The 20,797-nt window shown below is 41.2% G+C and overlaps 1 protein-coding gene and 1 long non-coding RNA gene across 1 annotated transcript; both read left to right on the top strand.

Moving 5' to 3' along the window:
• LOC139996411 (uncharacterized) overlaps window positions 1-20,797 on the top strand; it is a 283,455-nt gene that overhangs the window by 186,460 nt on the left and 76,198 nt on the right.
• LOC139996522 (uncharacterized) lies at window positions 1,601-5,091 on the top strand. The gene is made up of 3 exons (XM_072020880.1): window positions 1,601-2,197; window positions 2,280-2,348; window positions 2,427-5,091. Exon 3 carries the CDS (start codon window positions 3,771-3,773, stop codon window positions 4,158-4,160), a length of 390 nt encoding a protein of 129 aa, XP_071876981.1. The 5' UTR covers window positions 1,601-2,197; window positions 2,280-2,348; window positions 2,427-3,770; the 3' UTR covers window positions 4,161-5,091.

Raw genomic sequence — 20,797 nt, forward strand, 5'->3', positions numbered from 1 at the left:
TACAATTTGTGCAGAAGGACATTTGGTAAAGTATTATATCTAGATGGAAGTGAATAAAAAAAAAAGAAAAACAAAAATAAAATATAGCATGTGGGTGGCTACCAACGGGGTACCATCGTCGTGTTTGCTAGGTTATATCCTTTGTGAGGTCTGTTGGGTGTTTCCTTTTTAGCCTTCTTTCAATGTTCGTTGTGTCGATCGTTTCTGCTGCCAGTCGGTTCGAGCGCGTTGCTATTCTTTCTCTGTACCTACTTGCGAGTCTGTTAATCTCCTCCTTGATCGTTGGTGATCCCAGGTCTTTCCGAATGTCCTCGTTTCTAACATACCATGGGGCGTTTACTATGGTTCTGAGTATTTTTGCTTGCATCGTTTCGATTTTGGTTATATGACACGCACAACGTTTTATATTATTTTCTCGAATTACGTACGTTCCATTTTCTTCTGTTGAGATAAACACCGTAACATTTCACAGACTTGCCTTCACGTCTGTATGAAGTTACATTGTTGTAAAAAAACAGCGAAAGAAAGACGCTTCTCGAACAACCTAATGTTTCCATTTTTGCCAGAATGCGGCAGAATCGCGCGAATTCGTTGATCGATGGCATCGTACCACGAAAATGTATTTCGCGGTCGCATGATGCGATGGAAATCGTCGATTCCCCGAAGCGTCGCATAACTCGACTTGCGTCACGCAACCAGTCGCATTAAGTCTGATTAGTTTCATAATTATTGCCCGCGTACCGTGTTGAGGCTGCGTACGAGCTGCATATTCCTTTCACGCGGATCCCACTTGTCGTTACTTTCGTAAAGAAGACTTGCAAACGTTTTTAAAATACATTTTGTCGTCTACTGTTCTCCGTATCTGTCAATAGACCGCGCGCCTCTATCCATTTACGAGGAAATCAGAAGTGTAAAAATATACAGGACGCGCGCAAATACAAGACTATGCAAAATATTCAAAGTGATCTTTATTTAGCTTTTGTTCATAGAAATGTAAAATTCTGTACACAGCGGCGATATGCTTATTAATAGATCGCGCACATGTGCATCTACGGCGTTTCAATTTTCTGTTCTTCCTGACGCATAAGTTAGAAAAAAGAAGATCGCTATAGTTCTCAGTGTAAATCGTAATGCTTTGCAATTAGCGTGAGATAAGTAAACGTTGGCTGGAAGATCATGGTTGGAAAGGAAGTTTGTTAATCGTCTTGCTAAACAGAGATATTTGTTCTCAAACGACAGTCTTCTGTCAGCTTGGAATCTCTGATTTCTACGCTATTTTATGTTTGAAAAAATCTTCCAAAATTGTCGAACACTTTTCAAGTTTCTAGAATATCGTGCAATAGTATTTATTGCTATTTGTTATCCTAATCTTCTCTCGTTTAATCGAAAGCAAAGTTTCAAGAGAAACGAAAAGGAGAAATGAAAAATGACGTGAAACTATCGGACGACCCAGTATGCAGATGGAGGGTTTAACGACATTGGAAAGGTAATGGAAAAGGGGTGGAAATTTGAGTACATGAGAATTCTCGCATACTTATCGATAAAATCTATATTTAATATAGTGGAATTTTAGCGGAAGAAAGATTTCATTGTAATTAGATAGTTTATTTCACCGTGATGGTTATGTCAATAATCCTACGATACATTTTTCGACGTAATCTATCTTTCTGGCAAAGAAGCGATCCATTTTTTGCAAGGAAGAAGCTTCGTATAATTAAACGAGCTTAATCAATCACAAATGATAATGCCGAACGAAAAATACAATAATAAACGTTTGCATATCCGTAGATTTGTCTCGTTATACGCATCGTATCAGGCTGATTAACCAGCGAATGCAGAGTGCGGTAAAAATTGCCGCGATCGTGCAAAACGCCTCTTGAAACTGGCGAAAAACAAGCTTCAAAGTGGACGCTGTAAAAAGTCCCGCAAGAGTTTATGTCACTCGAGCCGCCCTCCAATGAACCCAACAAAGCAATCAGGAATAAGCAAAACGGAGAAAGAGTGAAATAAAAGAAGAAGGGGGTGAAAAAGGAGAAAGAACGGCGATCGACGAGGGACGAAAAAATACGAAACGAAGGGTCGAAGGGTAAACGCTGACGCTTTCAATAACGTGCAGATGCAAGCTTGTTACTGCTGGCGATCGTAAAGCTTCGTTCAGATTAATCAAGTTGCGTGAATTGGAGCAATTAAAAATCAAGTAAGTCGAGAATTCTTTTTTAACGCGAATCGCTTGTTCGCTGGTTGCGGAATATTCTTTAATTTCTATTTCGAAATTTCAGTTTGTTGTAAATATGCCGATAGCACTCGCGCAACGCTAAATAATCAGCTAAGGAAGAAATAGAAATAAGGTTGGAGATTCTACATTTATTAAATTTATTTATATTCTTCTTACCGTCGTTTCATAAACTTTCCTTTGTACGCCACAGTGCACCACTTCGCCTGCCGCCCTGTGAATTCAGATAGGCGCATCCGATCGAAAGTTATTCTCGAGAAAAACGACTCTTAGTAACAAGCAGCCAGCCATCGATTTGAAACGTGTAAAGTTCGATCGAAGCTCATAGGTCTGACTTTCGCCTCTGTTCTGATCCCAGGCAATCTAGAAATCTTTCAGAATTAAGTCTGGAATTTCTGATCCTAGAAAACACTAGTTGACGTTAACTAGAATGAACGATAAGGCGAATGAAATTAAGTGATCAAGTTGGGCTGGCTTCGTGTGTCTCTGCTCTGAGCAAAGAACTCACAGCGGAGAAACGTTCTTTTTGTCACAGCGTTGAAAAGACAGTAAAAGGGGCAATAATTTGACCTGATCGCTGCAAGTATCCAAACACATCCATAGGCCGTAGTGTAGGGCCAGAAATAAATTCAAACGATAAAATAATATATTTGCTACTTAACGAACATATGGATCAACTATTTCTGCGCTACCTGGCAGCAACCACTTGATTTCAGCGAAATTCGCAGACGCGTCCCTCTTCGCTTAACTTAATTGCAGCCTAATGTACGCAGATGCGAATCAGTAGCGGTACTTAATGACGAGTGCCTAATGACTGTCGCGAGCGGCAGTCGCCCTCTTGTCATTGTTCTCCTGTTTCAGCCTTTTTTGCTATGTTTGGCGATGGTTGACGACGAGAACCAGCGACGATTCTTCGTCGAACGAACGAAAAGCGAGCGAACGTGCGCGGCGACGCGCTGGACGGTCGAACGATTCGCAAAACGCCGGCTGCCAGGGACACGCTGGTATGAAGCGAATGGAGGCAATCCCTTTATGGCACGGCCGAGGAATTTCGCGAGATTTGATTGAGCGGCCACGCATTTTCGAAAGTATTCGCCGGTGCGTGAATTCGGGCTCCGTTTCACCGCGCGACATCCGTCCGCGTTTTTGGTCGCGACGGCCACCGGCAAAAAGAGCAGACGTGGCCAGAGAGGAAGGCAACAATTAAAATGTTTGCGCGCGCGCTGCCACATTCCAACTGCTTCGAGCTTTTTTTCATCCGAACCGATGCGCCGCGTTCGATCGAGGCTCGATTAGCTGATTTATTGGGTCAGCTGATTAGCGATGGGATCCGAAATTGTTGGCAAATTCGCGATTGCTGAACCTCAAGACGCTCGAAAGTCTGGATCCGATCTTGGGACTTCCGCAGTCTGTCGAGTCTCGATGAGACTTCGAAGACGTCAAAAACGATCATGATTTTCCAAATGATTTGCAAGATGAGCAAGACTCAAGAGACTATAAAGACTCAAGAGATTATAAAAACTCAAGACTTGGAAATATGCAAGAGACTACAAAGACTCATGAGACTGTAAAGACTCAGGAGACTGTAAAGACTCAGGAGACTGTAAAGACTCATGAGACTGTAAAGACTCATGAGACTGTAAAGACTCATGAGACTGTAAAGACTCATGAGACTGTAAAGACTCATGAGACTGTAAAGACTCAGGAGACTGTAAAGACTCAGGAGACTGTAAAGACTCAGGAGACTGTAAAGACTCAAGAGACTGTAAAGACTCAAGAGACTGTAAAGACTCAAGAGACTATAAAGACTCAAGACCTGGGAAGGCTGAAGCCCGATGTGAGAGACTGGGAAACTGTCTGGTCGCCAGTGAGATTCACACTTAACGTTCCAGCCAAAATCTTACGTCATTCTGAACTGTACATCTGAAGTGATCGTACGTAGTCTGATTGCTTTAGCTGCGTCAATCGCATGATATTATGCGCCAATAGGCTTATTCGTCGATCTTTTCCTGCAGCCATCTCGCTTACTTAAACAACAACCATCTCTCACGTCGCTTTAGATGTTTGCCCATCTTATTGTTCTCGTCCTTACGTCTTCTGACCAGAGACTCTTGCCGCTTAAGCTCTACTTAAGTACTTGGTTATTATTTGTTAACTCACGCATTAGCCAGGACTAATATTAAGTCTTGGCTAATATTAAGCTCTAACAGGGATCTTGATCAATTTCTTTGCCTCTTCTCGCAACAAACATGAATTTTTCATCAACATGGCGCTGTCTATTTGTTCTTCCAGGATTCTGCAACTTCAAACAAAATATCTTTTACAATGAAACTCGAAGCTATGTATATTTATTAAAGTTGGAAACTCATATTCGTATCGTTAGATACCTGATAATGGTATTGTTTTTAAAAAAGATGAAATTAAAACGAGGGAACACGGTACACACAAAGCGAACGAATCAGACATAACGAAATACGTGTACGTTAAAAGCTAATCACCGGCCACTATCCGCTGTTTTGGAGGTTTAGTACACGAACTCGAGATTTTTGCCAGCGCGGATCAAATCTCATTGTAGTAATTCGCTCGAACTGTTTGTTAACGAAGTATCGATTACTGGTAATTAGCGCAGTTGCTCGACAGCGGATGATTCTCGTAAATCGTTAGAGTACATTCTACGTTTTATGCATTGTTTTCTACAGCTTATGGTGTCGGATGGGTTCTTGATTAGAGGCTGTTCCACTGCTTCGTTTATTTACTCGAGACACGAAATAGAAAATTCTGTGCCTGGAAGAACGTTTGAAAAAATATGCCACGCAGCGTCCATTGTTCGTTATGCGCTTCCCAACATTTACTCGTAACATCCGCCAACGTTTTACGTATTATACGAAATCTCTCACAACGTAACAAGATCTTTATCACTAAGATTTTATTTACCGAATTATTTATTGTTCTATTTAGCGAAATGGAACTTGCGTTAGGAAAAGGGAAATTCTACCTGACAGGTGCTCAAGTTCGGAGTGCCATTTTGCTGCTCTCGCAAGATCAACAACAGCGTTAGATTTTTATCGACACCGTATACGTTTAAAGTTTAATTTAAAATCACCTGTACGCTTCTAACTTAGCCTGGAGAATTTATGCCTTAAACAATTGTTAATAACAGATAGAATGGCTGTTGCAAGGTCCAACTAAATATTCATTTCTGTCCTATTATACGTCCCACTGTATTATGTTTCATCGAAAACAGAGCGAGAAACTTGTGCCCGCACAATCTTGCACGTTAATTGCACAAAGGGTTGATAAACCGGCGAAAAGTCGATTTGCCTGTCGCACGATGGAATTGGGTTAGCCTTCTCGAAGGACGCGATCCTTACACCGTCGCGGGCCGCGATTTCCTCGTCTGTCGGGAAGCGGTAATCGGTGTTTGGCGGAACGAGGGTGGAGAGAAAAAGAAGCAAGAGAATAATGAATTTTTTTTACACCAGGGTCGTGCGCCGCGGGCGGCTCGCACAAAGAACTCTCTCGCCGGGTTTTGAAGCGTTGTTACTCGCGCGCACAATGTACCGGCAACGAGAAATTCCATGAAATATTTCCCCTTTGCTCGATGTAAAAAGAGAGAGAGAGAGGAAGAGATCGTAGAGCGAAAGAAAAAGAGAGGAGGAGCCCTTTTAACCCCGAAAAATCGAGGGGAAAATAATGAATCCGCGGCGAACGACAATCGCCTGGGGAGGAATCGATCGGCCGCCGATTAGAAATTCGTCCGACTGTTGGCCGCCGACGCGGCTAAAAATATGATTTGCATCGATCCCAAACGCGTTTCGCTGAGAAATTAACCAGCCGGGACTGTTGGAGGGTGAACTCGTCGCTCGCTATATACATAGATCGATGGATCGACCAGAGCCGACGCTTTGAGCGCGGCCAAACCGTTTCTCTCTGCGCCATTGAAAGACCCCGAAGTGGATTTTTACTTGCATTGATCGTTCAGATTATCTATGACGATACGTGTCACCCGTACAGATCGATCGTGTGTTTTACCTTGTTTCTGTTATTCCATTTGCAGATCTCGCGTCACTTCTTTTTACTTTTTCTTTATTCTTAGTCGCAGGAATTTATTTAGGCGAGTTTCCGCACCGCCGTTCCATTTTGCATCAGGTTGAAAAATAACAGAACTGAACCTGAAGGCAACAAAATTTGTCGGTAAAAATCTCCTTCCAGTTTGTACGAGTTTCTGTCTTAAAAAAGAACAGAGTTAGAAGAAACGAAGCAGCATAATTTCTGGTTGTTTATAAGCAAACTCGAGCACACGAGAGATACGTCGATTTCCAGGGAAATGCGAATCCTCGCATTGTGCAGCGTAAACACGTCTCGATGAATTTTTTGGAGAATTGCTGCAGATTTAAACAGATATTTAAAAGCCACGTGCTTGGATTATAATGCACGTGTCTCTCTTTCGCTCGACAACCGTGCGAACGCTGGAAAACCGGAAGAACTGAGTCAGGCGGAAAAGTTAAGCAGGTGGTGGCAGGCGTCGCGGCAAATAACAAAATAACAGGGCGCAAAACAGAATGAAAGAGTAATACGCCCGGCATATACATTTATAACAAAGCAATCAAGTGGCGAAATAGCGCGGCAGCGATGGAAAATTTCCAACTCGCTGAAATTCCGCGGTCACCGGATGGACGTATCGATCCATCGAGATGGACCCGACGCCCAAGTCCGACACCGGAGCTTTCGCCGACCGTCACGCGAACCCGCCAGCAAATCGCAGCTCGGCATCGATAGCGGGCAACTCGACAAAATGTTAACTACAGGCACGAAGCTTTCTAAAATTTACAAGAAGATCCCCGCCGCCAATTCCAACGACCCGACGAGGCTGACTTGACGCCAGACGTGCCACTGTTGGCGAAAACGCTACGATCTTCTACTTGTGGCCTCGCGAAACGATCGAAGTCGTGTCAGTGTTTTGAGATAAAATCAAGGCGAGCTTCGTAGCCAAAGGTTTCTTCTTTTTTTTTTTTTTTTTTATTGATTATTTGTTAAAATTTTTACAATTTGTCCAGAAGGACATTTGGTAAGCGTAGCCAAAGGTAGCCGAATATTGCGCACTGCATTCTGTTTTTCAAACGTCGTCCTTACCGAATCGATAGGAACAGAAATAGAATTTCTGCGGGTATTTAATTATACGTTTACTCGATGCTCGATTTAACAAGGTTTTTACACTTGTGAACAATTTTCGATATTCAACTAACGTTGGGAGAAAATTGTACCTGATGTGGAACAGGTACCCAATTTATGGTATTACGTCTTCATAGAGAACAAACAAAGGAGAGTTTTATTCTTCCTTGGTGAGAAAAACATATCGCAAAAGTTTAATAATTTGGCCCTCTGATTATAAATACGCTTTTCGTTTCTATATATCACCTCCTTTTCCCTAAATTGCAATTTGCAATTTACAGACATTTTGCACAGCTATAGGATGCAATTTTGCAGACTTTAACCGTGCTTTAATAGCACGTAGATATTTTCCAAGCAAGCCATACTTCTTCAATCATTTGGCTGTTTTTTAATTAGTTTCCTCGCCATAAATGGCGCGGGTTATTTGTCAGAGTATTTTGGCGATTGGATAGTCTCTGGTTGCGTTTTTTGAACGTAATTCGCGACTACTTTCGCATCCAGATTCATCTCGATTTAACAAGGTTTTTACACTTGTGAAGAATTTTCGATATTCAACTAACGTTGGGAGAAAATTGTACCTGATATGGAACAGGTACCCAATTTATGGTATTACGTCTTCATAGAGAACAAACAAAGGAGAGTTTTATTCTTTCTTGGTGAGAAAAACATATCGTAAAGGTTTAATAATTTGGCCCTCTGATTATAAATACGCTTTTCGTTTCTATATACCACCTCCTTTTCCCTAAATTGCAATTTGCAATTTACGGACATTTTGCACAGCTATAGGATGCAATTTTGCAGACTTTAACCGTGCTTTAATAGCACGTAGATATTTTTTAAGCAAGCCATACTTCTTCAATCATTTGGCTGTTTTTTAATTAGTTTCCTCGCCATAAATGGCGCGGGTTATTTGCCAGAGTATTTTGGCGATTGGATAGTCTCTGGTTGCGTTTTTTGAACGTAATTCGCGACTACTTTCGCATCCGGATTCATCTCGATTTAACAAGGTTTTTACACTTGTGAAGAATTTTCGATATTCAACTAACGTTGGGAAGAAAATTGTACCTGATATGGAACAGGTACCCAATTTATGGTATTACGTCTTCATAGAGAACAAACAAAGGAGAGTTTTATTCTTCCTTGGTGAGAAAAACATATCGCAAAGGTTTAATAATTTGGCCCTCTGATTATAAATACGCTTTTCATTTTTATATACCACCTGCTTTTTCCTAAATTGCAATTTGCAATTTACAGACATTTCACACAGCTATAGGATGCAATTTTGCAGACTTTAACCGTGCTTTAATAGCACGTAGATATTTTCCAAGCAAGCCATACTTCTCCAATCATTTGGCTGTTTTTTAATTAGTTTTCTCGCCATAAATGGCGCCGGTTATTTGTCAGAGTATTTTGGCGATTGGATAGTCTCTGTTTGCGTTTTTTGAACGTAATTCGCGACTACTTTCGCATCCGGATTCATCTTGAGGATAAAATTCATCAAAATAGTCTTGAAAATAAATAAATAAAATAGAGTCTCCGTGCAGTGCAGGTAAATTTGCAAGTTTTCGAATGACTGTCGTCAATGCCAAGCATTAAAAATCAGAATTGCAGGTTGCGAGGAACGCGCGCGTCCACGTGCGGACGTTAATCCACCGGTCGCGGGAATGGAAAAATTAGTTAGAGTTAGCGGTTAACGTGATTCCTTGTTGCGTTACTGTCTGCTGACCTATGACCTGTTTGTTCGTTGCCACGTAATAATGTAGGTACTTCGTTAGCGGCAGGTTAACGAAGAAAGATAATTTTCTTCGTTTTCGCGTGTTAAGGACTTTGATGGAAATTTGAAAACGGCAATGCGAGCAGATTGCGATTTCGTCGAGGATTACTTTTTTTTTATTTCGCATGCTCTAGTTCTCGGTTATGCCAGCTTTTTCCCTCCACCGGCCAGCGAATGTTTAGGTCATTCGCATTGTTGAAAATTCGCCGCACCATCAACAAAATTATCGATTGTTCTGTTCGTTAAAAAAATGTAATAACACGAGCCAATCGGCGACGATTATTATGTATGTCGTTCGCTTAGTTGAAGATTCACTGGCCCATCAAAATGTACGTTATTTTATTGGTAGAAAAATATTTAATAACGCGACCCAGCAGTGACGACGATTATTTAACTTATTCATATAGTTGAACATTTCTGGGACCACGAAAAATCGATGTTATTTTATTCATTTTAAAACATTTAATAACCAAGACCCAGCGATCACGACCGTGTCAGTCAACGCGTTAAAAAACCTCGCAAAACGAATTTATTCCGCACAGATAATCGAAACCATCTCTTCAGTTCTGAACGATTATTATATGTCGGAGATGAAAGGACACCGGGCCTTCCCCTTGCAATTCTTTAGAAAATTTACCAACACTGTCTTTATAAATCTTCAGTCTTCATAAATTAAACCGATTATAATTGTCCGAAATTTGCGATAATGAGCTTGGTCTCGAGGCGACAACTAGTCGCCGAAGGTAGCCGCGGTCACGGGATGAACGTTTTACCTAACGGAGGTATAGAATTGCATAGCTCTCCTTAAAAAGAAATAGTTGTACTGATAGCCAACAGTAAACATTCCAACGGTCTTTGCCTCGTGGCAAGCCACACACAGACCCTATTCTTCGGGCAAGGTGATTGCCAGATGTCGATGCATCGTTCACAGTACGCGTTCAGCTAGCCCGAGGACCCGCTATAGATCTTAGGATTCAGTTAACCAAGGTCCTTCAAATTGACAAACAGTCTTTATCCTAACAGTCATTAAATCTGTCACCTACCACAGGAAGATACGGGAGATCTGCTTCTCTCACGAACGACGCTTCCCGCTGGCAACTTTCTCTCAAGGGCGGCTAGCATCTTCCTCTAACCATAGAAATAACCAATTAACAGCAACGTCCATTTCCCTCGCTTTCTAAACGAGAGTTGTCCTCTACGAATCCGACGATCTCGTGCCCTGAGACACACCCCATCATAGTTTCCCTCTGCAGCATCACCGTGACGGGGAGGCACATTCTCGTGCGATCCCATCAGCGAGTAAAACAACGTCTTTAGGATCAGTCGACACTCCGCGCTTTTAGCAGAGTCCGACTTAGACTTTGGAAGAAAGTATGTTCGTTATTGAACCTAAGACCATTGTCATTAGTATCTCGAGTATCTAATTACCACGGATATCTTCTCTATTGCGTAATAACAATTCCCAATACAAATGAAGGTTCGTTATACATCCCTGATAATGTTAATACCGACATATATATTGTTATTAGACGTATGAGCAGAGGAACGCGTAGATAAATTGTGAAGTGGAAAATATATTTTAACGCAGAATTTGAGCTGCTCCTGATCCGCACGCTAGCGGTGTTACCTTATGATTGAAAGCCCCAAAGCCATCGTCGCCTGTCTACCGTCTATGGTCTGTCTTCGTCCCAGTCGATGGCTTCAGTGCTCGAGAAAATTTAAAAGACCAGATGTAGAGTTTTCTTAGAAGTGGTGTGACCACTTCAACATATATACACGCGCTAATGTCCGATTATTAATACAGTATTTGTAACGTGACGCGTGAAAAAACTGTCGATTTATTAGAAATGGAGGGCGAAAGGGGCTGACGAACGCCGCGATACGGAAATAAATCCGTGAATCGGAGATTGGCGGAACCAGTCGCGCTACCATCGATCCGTCCAAAATAATCCACGGTCCGGATTGCTGCCACGAACCGAGTACCGCTGAAATAATGTATAAAATTACCGGGTAAACTGTTTGCCCCGCGGCGAATATTTTTGTTGCCATTAAATCGCCATTGGTAGCCTGGCCCTCGAAAGAACCTGGATCCAATGGAATTGGGGGGATGATCTTGCGAAAGAAGCGTGTATCGTGCGCTGCGTAACGAGTTTTTTTAACCTTGACCCTGAGCACAATTTTCACCTCGTTGGTATTTAACGTAGAAGAAAAAATACGCGTCCAGAGTCTCCTTTTTTTATCGAAAGCCTTTCGTTAACACGAATTTCCAGGTACAATAGAAATACGCACGTAATCGTTCGTAGGCAAACGGAGTTGTCGATGTTGCAGGTGCAATTTCAGCTTCGTGCTTCTTTCATCCAAATCTTTGTTGATCTTTGTCAACAAATTACTATTATATCATATTAATATTAATGCAATTTTGTTCAGATTCCATGACACCTTAGAGTAACGAAATTAAAAAGTAACACAGCGAAAGGTAATTTACGTACGATTCTCTTTCTTTTAAGGCACTCGCTTTTTCTTATGTCTTCACAGTGATTTGAAAATGGCGTAAAGTAGGTTTGCCAAAAGCTCGGGTTTCTTCCTCGCTCGCCAAGTACCGTTGATCCCAAAGTACTCTGATCGTTGCGTGTCTGACAGTGTCACAGTGAAGGCGTCACCTGGTCCCTGCGCGTTCTTACAAGCTTCGCTTTTGTAAACCCGCAGTCGAAAACTTGCGCCACCCTTTCGCCTTGAACGCACTCACCACGTCGAGAACGTTGTACCCAGCAAAAAGTTGAGCCCGACACGCGAAACTTTTCTCCTCGTCACGATCGCCGACTATATCGAAGATGAAGCAGACTACAGAGTCAGCAAATTTGAAGCATAAAATAAGAGAAGAGCAGCGCCACAACACGCCGCATTTCTTCTTCTTTTGCGGCGGAAATTATCCATTTTTAACTCGTCTGATATGAATTATTTCTGACGATGCGTATCGACGTTAATTTAGTATCAAAAGTAATAAAGCAGTTTCATGATCCACGGCAGGTTCATAGGTCCGTGTGCGAACGCCTTTTCGTCCCTTTACAAAGATTATAGAAATTAATGAGAATAAATTCGTTGCTGTTAACGATACGAAAGTTAGTAATACGAATATGATTTTGTTAATGCAGTGTTACATGTTAATGTAAACAGAGATCCATTAATTTATAGAGAAAGATGCAATTTTTCAATATTTCAATTGATTCAGCTTTGGTACATATTTTTGTTCAAGGAAAGTACAGATATTTTTAAGCCCACGCAAACATTCGTAAATCATAGTAGTGGAATTTCCTTCGTACGTGTACGTAATAAATTTGGAATTATTTTTCAAATGCATATCTATTCATACTGGATCTGCGGCTAATTTATTGATTTCAAGTTAATATTACACGTGTCAACAGGGATTTCATTCAACGTGGATGGACGTTTTAATCGACCACCTTTTTGAAGGCACAGAATTGCAAGCTGATTTTATCCAAAACCCTTGAAATCCACACACATACACACTCGTTCAAATCTTCAGCTCAAAGCAATTGATTTTACTTGATACATCAAGTATTATCAAGGCTTCTATCTCTCCTATTAACCAGTTAGCTGTTTCCGACGACTATACTCGTTACGAAGAAACGTCAGTATTCCGTGTTACATCGAAGCCAGTCAGCGATAAAATTCAAAAATAAAATAGTCATTTCAAAGTAATTCCTTATCTCTACAGTCGCACACTCTCCGTTTGACGAGTATACTCGTCGTTTACTTCGAGCCACGCAGTTTAGCTACACGCGCCGCAAATTGAACTACAAATCGTTCGGAATCCAAAGCGTTTAGACGTGGCAGGCGACGATAACGAGTGAAATAAACGTGGAAATTAGCGACAACGTATTTTGACGACAATTCGTATCCAACAAAAATGTGCGCCCTGCGCGCGTCCGTCGTTTCCCTTCGACCGATTCGATCGTCGAACCGAAGTTACAAAACGATACTCTCGACTGGCTCTGTGCTGCAGTCTACTTGCAAGCGGAACAAACGAACGGGACAGGGGGTTTCGGTGGCCCGAGGCCAGGGAAAAGTGGCCACGGTTTTCCGAAAATTTCGCCGATGCTGGAGGCTGGATTTTGGAAATTTCGTCGGCGAACGCTGGTCGTTGGAATAGGCCCGTGAATTTGGCGCCCACGACCGGATGGACGTATATCGATCCATCGAGGTCGAACCCGCAGGCTAGCGTCGCGGCCCGTCAGACGTAACGGACAGGATAGTAAAAGCCCTCTGGTTGCAGCAGTCGCTGGCACTGGGTCCGTTCGTATATCCGTCCGTACGTCCATCCGCTCGCACGTCCGTCACATCGACGGATAATACCAGAGTTCACCCAAATATAACCGGCGCGGTTCTGAACCACGTTGCGCAGCGACCAGGCAAGTAAGAGAGAAAGAAGAGATTGCAGGAGAAGGGAAGGAGGAGACGAGGTGTGTCGGGGGAGCGGGCGTATAAAGGAGGATGTACGAGTGGAAAATAGTACGTGCGTACTCTTACGATAATGGAGGACGTTAGGAGGGCGAGAGAAGAGAAAATAGCGAGTTGAATAATGAAGAAAAATGAAGATAATGAAGATTTGGGAATGTGGGGGAGAGGAGAAGCGAAGACGGAGAAGATTGAGAAGCTAGGGATAATCGTAGCGGGAAGATGCAGGGGAAATAGAGAAACTAATAGAAATAGAAGAAGAGAAATAGTTGGAAATGTAGAAAAGAGAAGGAAGAGATCGAGGCAGAACGTGTAGAAAAATGAAGATAATGAAGATTTGGGAATGTGGGGGAGAGGAGAAGCGAAGACGAAGAAGATATGAGAAGCTGGGGACAATCGTAGCGGGAAGATGCAGGGGAAATAGAGAAACTAATAGAAATAGGAGAAGAGAAATAGTTGGAAATGAAGAAGAGAGGAGAAAGAGATCGTGGGAGAACGAGAGAGCGAGTTGAAGTGTCGGAGGGAGGTGGGAGGACGTTAGAAGGGCGAGAGAAGAGGAAATAGCGAGTTAAATAATGAAGAAAAATGAAGATAATGAAGATTTGGGAATGTGGAGGAGAAGAGAAGCGAAGACGAAGAAGATATGAGAAGCTGGAGATAATCGTAGGGGGAAGATGCAGGGGAAATAGAGAAACTAATAGAAATAGGAGAAGAGAAATAGTTGGAAATGTAGAAGAGAGAAGGAAGAGGTCGAGGGAGAACGAGAGAGCGAGTTGAAGTATTCGAGGGAGGTGGGAGGACGTTAGAAGGGCGAGAGAAGAGGAAATCACGAGTTGAATAATGAAGAAAAATGAAGATAATGAAGAGTTAGGAATGTGGAGGAGAAGAGAAGCGAAGACGGAGGAGATATGAGAAGCTGGAGATAATCGTAGGGGGAAGATGCAGGGGAAATAGAGAAACTAATAGAAATAGGAGAAGAAAAATAGTTGGAAATGTAGAAAAGAGAAGGAAGAGATCGAGGCAGAACGTGTAGAAAAATGAAGATAATGAAGATTTGGGAATGTGGGGGAGAGGAGAAGCGAAGACGGAGAAGATATGAGAAGCTGGGGATAATCTTAGGGGGAAGATGCAGGGGAAATAGAGAAACTAATAGAAATAGGAGAAGAAAAATAGTTGGAAATGAAGAAGAGAGGAGAAAGAGATCGTGGGGAACGAGAGAGCGAGTTGAAGTGTTCGAGGGAGATGGGAGGACGTTAGAAGGGCGGCAGAAGAGGAAATCACGAGTTGAATAATGAAGAAAAATGAAGATAATGAAGAGTTAGGAATGTGGAGGAGAAGAGAAGCGAAGACGAAGAAGATATGAGAAGCTGGGGATAATCTTAGGGGGAAGATGCAGGGGAAATAGAGAAACTAATAGAAATAGGAGAAGAAAAATAGTTGGAAATGAAGAAGAGAGGAGAAAGAGATCGTGGGGAACGAGAGAGCGAGTTGGAGTGTTCGAGGGAGGTGGGAGGACGTTAGAAGGGCGAGAGAAGAGGAAATAGCGAGTTGAATAATGAAGAAAAATGAAGATAATGAAGATTTGGGAATGTGGAGGAGAAGAGAAGCGAAGACGTAGAAGATATGAGAAGCTGGGGATAATCGTAGGGGGAAGATGCAGGGGAAATAGAGAAACTAATAGAAATAGGAGAAGAGAAATAGTTGGAAATGAAGAAGAGAGGAGAAAGAGATCGTGGGAGAACGAGAAAGCGAGTTGAAGTGTTCGAGGGAGGTGGGAGGACGTTAGAAGGGCGACAGAAGTGGAAATCACGAGTTGAATAATGAAGAAAAATGAAGATAATGAAGAGTTAGGAATGTGGAGGAGAAGAGAAGCGAAGACGAAGAAGATATGAAAAGCTGGGGATAATCGTAGGGGGAAGATGCAGGGGAAATAGAGAAACTAATAGAAATAGGAGAAGAGAAATAGTTGGAAATGTAGAAGAGAGAAGGAAGAGATCGTGGGAGAACGAGAGAGCGAGTTGAAGTGTTTTAGAGAGGTAGAAGGACACTTGAAGGAGGATGGAGTAGAAAATACCGTGTGGGAAAGTTCCTGGAATTGCTGCAACGATGGTGGAGGTTAGAAGAATGAGAGAGAAGGGATTGTAAATGGAAGATATAAAGAAATAAAGAAAATAATGAGAATAATGGAAGATGTGGAAAAATGAAGAAGACTATTCGATATGAAGAGGAGAGGGAATGAAGATTCGAGGATATGAGAGAGACCATTAATAAAGATGAAAAATACTGGAGAAAGAATTGCAAGATTTGGAAAGAACGGAAGACGTAGAAATATGAAGAAGGCGATAAGAATAAAAAAAGAAATAAAGGCTGTAGAAATAAGAAAAGGAATGATAACGTACGATGTAGGAAAATCTGGTAGTGAAGGAGGTCCACTATGGTAGAGCAGGTGACGAAGATGATAAGAATGAAGAGAATAATAGATCCGAAGAGAATTATAAGAAGAAGAAAAGGAATAGAAGATTGGAGAAGAGCAATGACGAAGATAGAAGCAGGCAAGGTGAAGTATCTGCGAGGAATAAGGAAGAAAAAAATGTAACAAAAATAGAACGAGGCGAGGAAAAGAAAGAAATGAAAAAAAGAACGAAAGGGAAGAGGCGTTAAAAAATGGGACGTTGCAAATAAAAGAGAAAAGAGAGCGATGTTGCAAAGAATATGAGATGCAGAAACGGAAACATCAAAAAATAGAAGATCTGCCGGAAAAAAGCGAAAACTGAATTCGCCGGCAAAAAGAGGAGAACGAAGCGGGGAAAAGCTGGGCTAAAACGAGAAGAAGGAAATGGAATGTAAGTAAAAAGGTAAAAAGAAAAGCGAATTCTCTGTGAGAGTGCACAAAATGAGCAATGAGAGAAGCGGTGGCAAAAATAAAAACCTGGCAAACCATAATAATTGGCGGAGAAAGTGAAGAAGAATAGCGTGAAAGGAAGAAAAAGCAGGTTCAAAGAATATCTAGAAAAGAAGAAAAACAAAGCTGAACGGGAAAAGACTGTGCAAGAGAAGAGGAACGATAAAAAGAAGAAGAAAAATCGAAGGATCGATCGGACAGTAGAAAGAAGCTATATAGAAATTCAAGTGGAAAAGAGGAGAGCGAGGTAAAAAGATGAACTTTACCATGGTAAACGAGAAAGAAAATACAAAACGACGAGAATGATACAACGAAAAAGAAAAGTAAAACGAGAAAGTACCGAAGGGCGGAGGTGTGTTATAGAGGGAAAGTGCAGGACGTTAGATGAAACGAGAAGAGGATGTGGGAGCCAGGTTTCTAGGGCAGGCAGCAGCTGCAGCTGCAGACATCACCGCGGCGATGCATTATTTTGCACGTGGTTTAATACATACGCTAGTAGGAAAGCCGGTTAACGTTGCCGAAATCTCGACCACGAGCAGTAGCCCGAATTCGGTTTCCGTTAAGCGATGCAAATACCGCCGACAAAGCGGTCCGATCGGTGGTTTCAAGGCTCACGGGACACTTGCTCGGTCACGCTGACGCGTTCATCGCCTCTCTGTTGCTTCTTGCGAGGCCAGATCCCCTTCATCCTCCACATCTTTTAACCTTTTGCAGTTTCAGCTTTGCTCGCCGATCACGGCCAGTGTCAGAAGGTACAGCCCGGTCGAGGAAAGGTCAAGCTAAGCGTTGAAAAAATAAAAAAGAGTGACGGATGAAGTGGGAGTTGCGTAGCGAAGGTGTTGGAGGGATCGCGAAGAAAAAAATTCGTTCGAAGTGTTGGTTGGATTAAACGAGGTAGCGGAAACTGGCAGACGAAAGTTCATCCAACCGTATACAACATATGCTGGTTTCAATATTGAATTCCTGGAGATTGAAAGGGAAAACTGTGCTTTGTTTCAACAAACAAGAGTCTTCTTTAAAGAGAATATTCTTACAATGGGAATCTTAGTACCACGCGTTTGTATTTTATTACGCGCAGTTCATTCAATTTTCTGCTCTTTCAAGCAGTTTCAAATAAGAATTAGAACTTTTTAAAATATCCCCTTTCTTTTATGGGAACTGATTCTTCGATTGTTCCTCGAAATAAAGAAAAGACACGATATCTATATATTAACATAATATCCTTGTATTTTATTGCACATGCTATTCAATTTTCTGCTGCATAATTCCATATGCAAATTAAAAGGAATTTTTTAGGATACAAACCAGTTGGTTTCTTTTGTCAGGAATTTATCGAACGCGATATACAGATCCTTATGTTTCGTTACATATTTTTAATCTTCCGCTTCATTTTTTCGAAACTGAATGAAAATTCCATTTCTTCTCTCAGAAGCTATTCTTCCATCATTCTTTTCCTCTTCTTCTTTCTTTTTAATAAATACACCTACTCGTCATCGTAACGATTCATTTCCTCGTCCGTCGTCATATTGCATAAAAGATGAAGCAATTAAGGATCAATAATGGTGGAGTTATACGCTCATGGTAACTTACTGGTTTGCGACCAGCGGATTGGTTTACATTTCGGGAGTTGGAACTCAGAGGATTACGCGTTAAAGCCCCTTTGCGTTATCGTGGCGAAAATCACACGGAGAACGTGACTAGGTCGTGTTTGAGGAAAGCTCGTGCTCGTCATACGTGGAATAATGATCGATAATCGAAGTAACGAAGCTAGCGTTCCAACACCTATCTTCAACCGCACATTTGCTAAAGCGATATCCGGGCTAGTTCAATGCTATGGTTTCCTAGACGGATGAAACCACTTGTATAGGACTTAACTATTAATCCTCGTACACTGTGACTTATAGTATCTAACAATAACTATAGTGTAACGTTACGATATAATTGATATAAGAAATGTGGCACAAGTTGAGTAAAAGTTACGATATCTTTGCTTCTCGTAGATTATCAATTACAGTATCTATGATATGTTCACAAGTTGAATCTTTAAGGTATTTTATATTGAAATATTCGACCCACCAAAACCCTCTAATTACTCAAATACTCGAAACACCGGGACAGATCCGTAGGCTAAAAAGACGATAGACCTAAGCACTAGATTCAAATAGAATAAAACATAATACAAACGCTTATTAATCATGTCATAGTAGCACGCCAGATAAATTTATTTAAAATCCTCTAACGAGAATTAATTGTAAATTAAACGCAAATATGACAAATATTTGACGTAAGTTAAAAAGTGTAGCTTTAACATCACGCGATTTCATAAAAGATTAATCCTGTCGTCTGTAACTTTTCTTCGAACGAGAATCACTCGTGCTATGTGTAATTATCAGTGAAAATGGCTATGATTTCTTTCGTCAAATTTGAATACAAATCTTGAAATACTTTATTTATTAAATATTATTAAATGCTAAATTTATTCCGCTGGTGAAATTTGATAAATTATTTCACATTCGATGGACATCGAACGCTGTCGTCTAACGTTGCACCGTATTGGCCAGAAATTCTGCTTTAACACCGTGTATCATAGGAGGCTGCCCCATAAATAGACGCCAAGAGTAGGCGTTAGAATATCACGAGGATATCGAGCACGAGAGAAGCCGGAGCTGTGTACGAGAGATACGCGCCGAGTTGTCGGACAATTAAACAAATCCGTGTAGGCGCGACGCACGAGGTGTATCTTTACTAATTACAGGAGGCGCGGAAAGTTACAGGTTCGCAGTGGCTTGGTAATTGTTGCTAATGAACGACGTACGATCACGTCCACGCGAATGCTTCTTCCCCTTGTTCGCTAACGTTCACCACACACGTCCGCCTATTACAAGTCTGATTTCATCCGCGTCGTAAATTAGGTTTCTTCCGACATACCTACGATACACACAATCGTAATCGTTGCATCGTAATATTTCTGTGTATTAATTACGCCGACTATCTATACGAAATCTCAGCGTATCAAAGGTGGATGAGCAACGCAGATAAAATTTCGTTGCATTCGATTAGAAACAGATTAATGATCTGTACGCGCAATTATAAAATTTATTCAGCGAATTTAGTACGATAATTTTTATCCTCTTTGGTTTATCTAACTTTGAAACGTTACAAGTTTCGTTATATCAAGAGCAAAAGAGAAAGATTATGTGGCGGGTAAAATAGAAAATGTTACGTGTGTTATTTTCTAGAGATTTCGTTTGTATCGTTTAGCATTTAAAAATTATATGTGAATGTAACTAACGAGTGAAAAAATTTGTAAAACATTGTTATTCTTCCGCGTAACGATACATTTTCCATTTCTACTCGATTTCAATTTCGATGTTCTGGAAATTCGTTTACCATTTATTCGTAAAATAATACATTCGAGTTGAGATTCTGTGGCGGGTAAATGCTCGATATTCTTATGAGATGCTAACACCTGTTCTTACGTGCACGTGCAATATTACATTTCTGCATGTTCTGCTTTCCTATTCGGTGAATTCAATTTCAGTTCGATTAATTTATTGGTAAAATCGAATGTCCTCGTAGGAGGGAAATTATTCAAAGACAACTGATACAGAGGGTGGAAGCCCTATAACGAAGGGGCAAATATGTATTAGCATGTAAACTTGGAAACGAAATTCAATTATTTACGAATATTTGTCGCAACCACCGAAGGAATCAAACGCTTGGTATACGCTCGTTGCGTCAATTTCTATTTTTCACCGCTGCTATTATGCGTGTAAACTATCCTGTAATTGCCATCACGTTGTAATTGTAAGCACGTAAAAATAACTAATAGCGTTGGAAGGTAAATAAAAAGTGAAAAAAAAGTAACAAGTAGTTGATTAAATAGAATATTAAATACATAGACGCTAATGGCCATGACCGTTTTTTGACGGTAGCCATTTCTCACGCACAAAACCACGTTCGAAACTTCCAATATTTGTTACTTGGTCGGCAAAAATTCCATTACCGGGCCCACCAAATACGATTTGGAAAAAAACGAAAGATCGATAAACGTCCAACTTACGAGCGAGCCGGACGGAGGCAATTTTCACCGGGGGAAAAAAAAAGTGAGAGAGAAATATATATATACAGGCGCGCCCCAACCCTGGAAATTTAAAAAAATTCAAAAAATACATAACAACGAAAAAGAGAGAATATCTCAACGAATTCATGATAGAATCCATTTGAAAGCAATCTACTG

This window comes from Bombus fervidus, chromosome 18 (assembly GCF_041682495.2).
Source record: "Bombus fervidus isolate BK054 chromosome 18, iyBomFerv1, whole genome shotgun sequence".
Lineage (NCBI taxonomy): Eukaryota > Metazoa > Arthropoda > Insecta > Hymenoptera > Apidae > Bombus > Bombus fervidus.

Coding starts and splice junctions, on each gene's coding strand:
- LOC139996522 (XM_072020880.1), top strand. CDS start 3,771: ATGCAAGAGACTACAAAGACTCATGAGACTGTAAAGACTCAGGAGACT.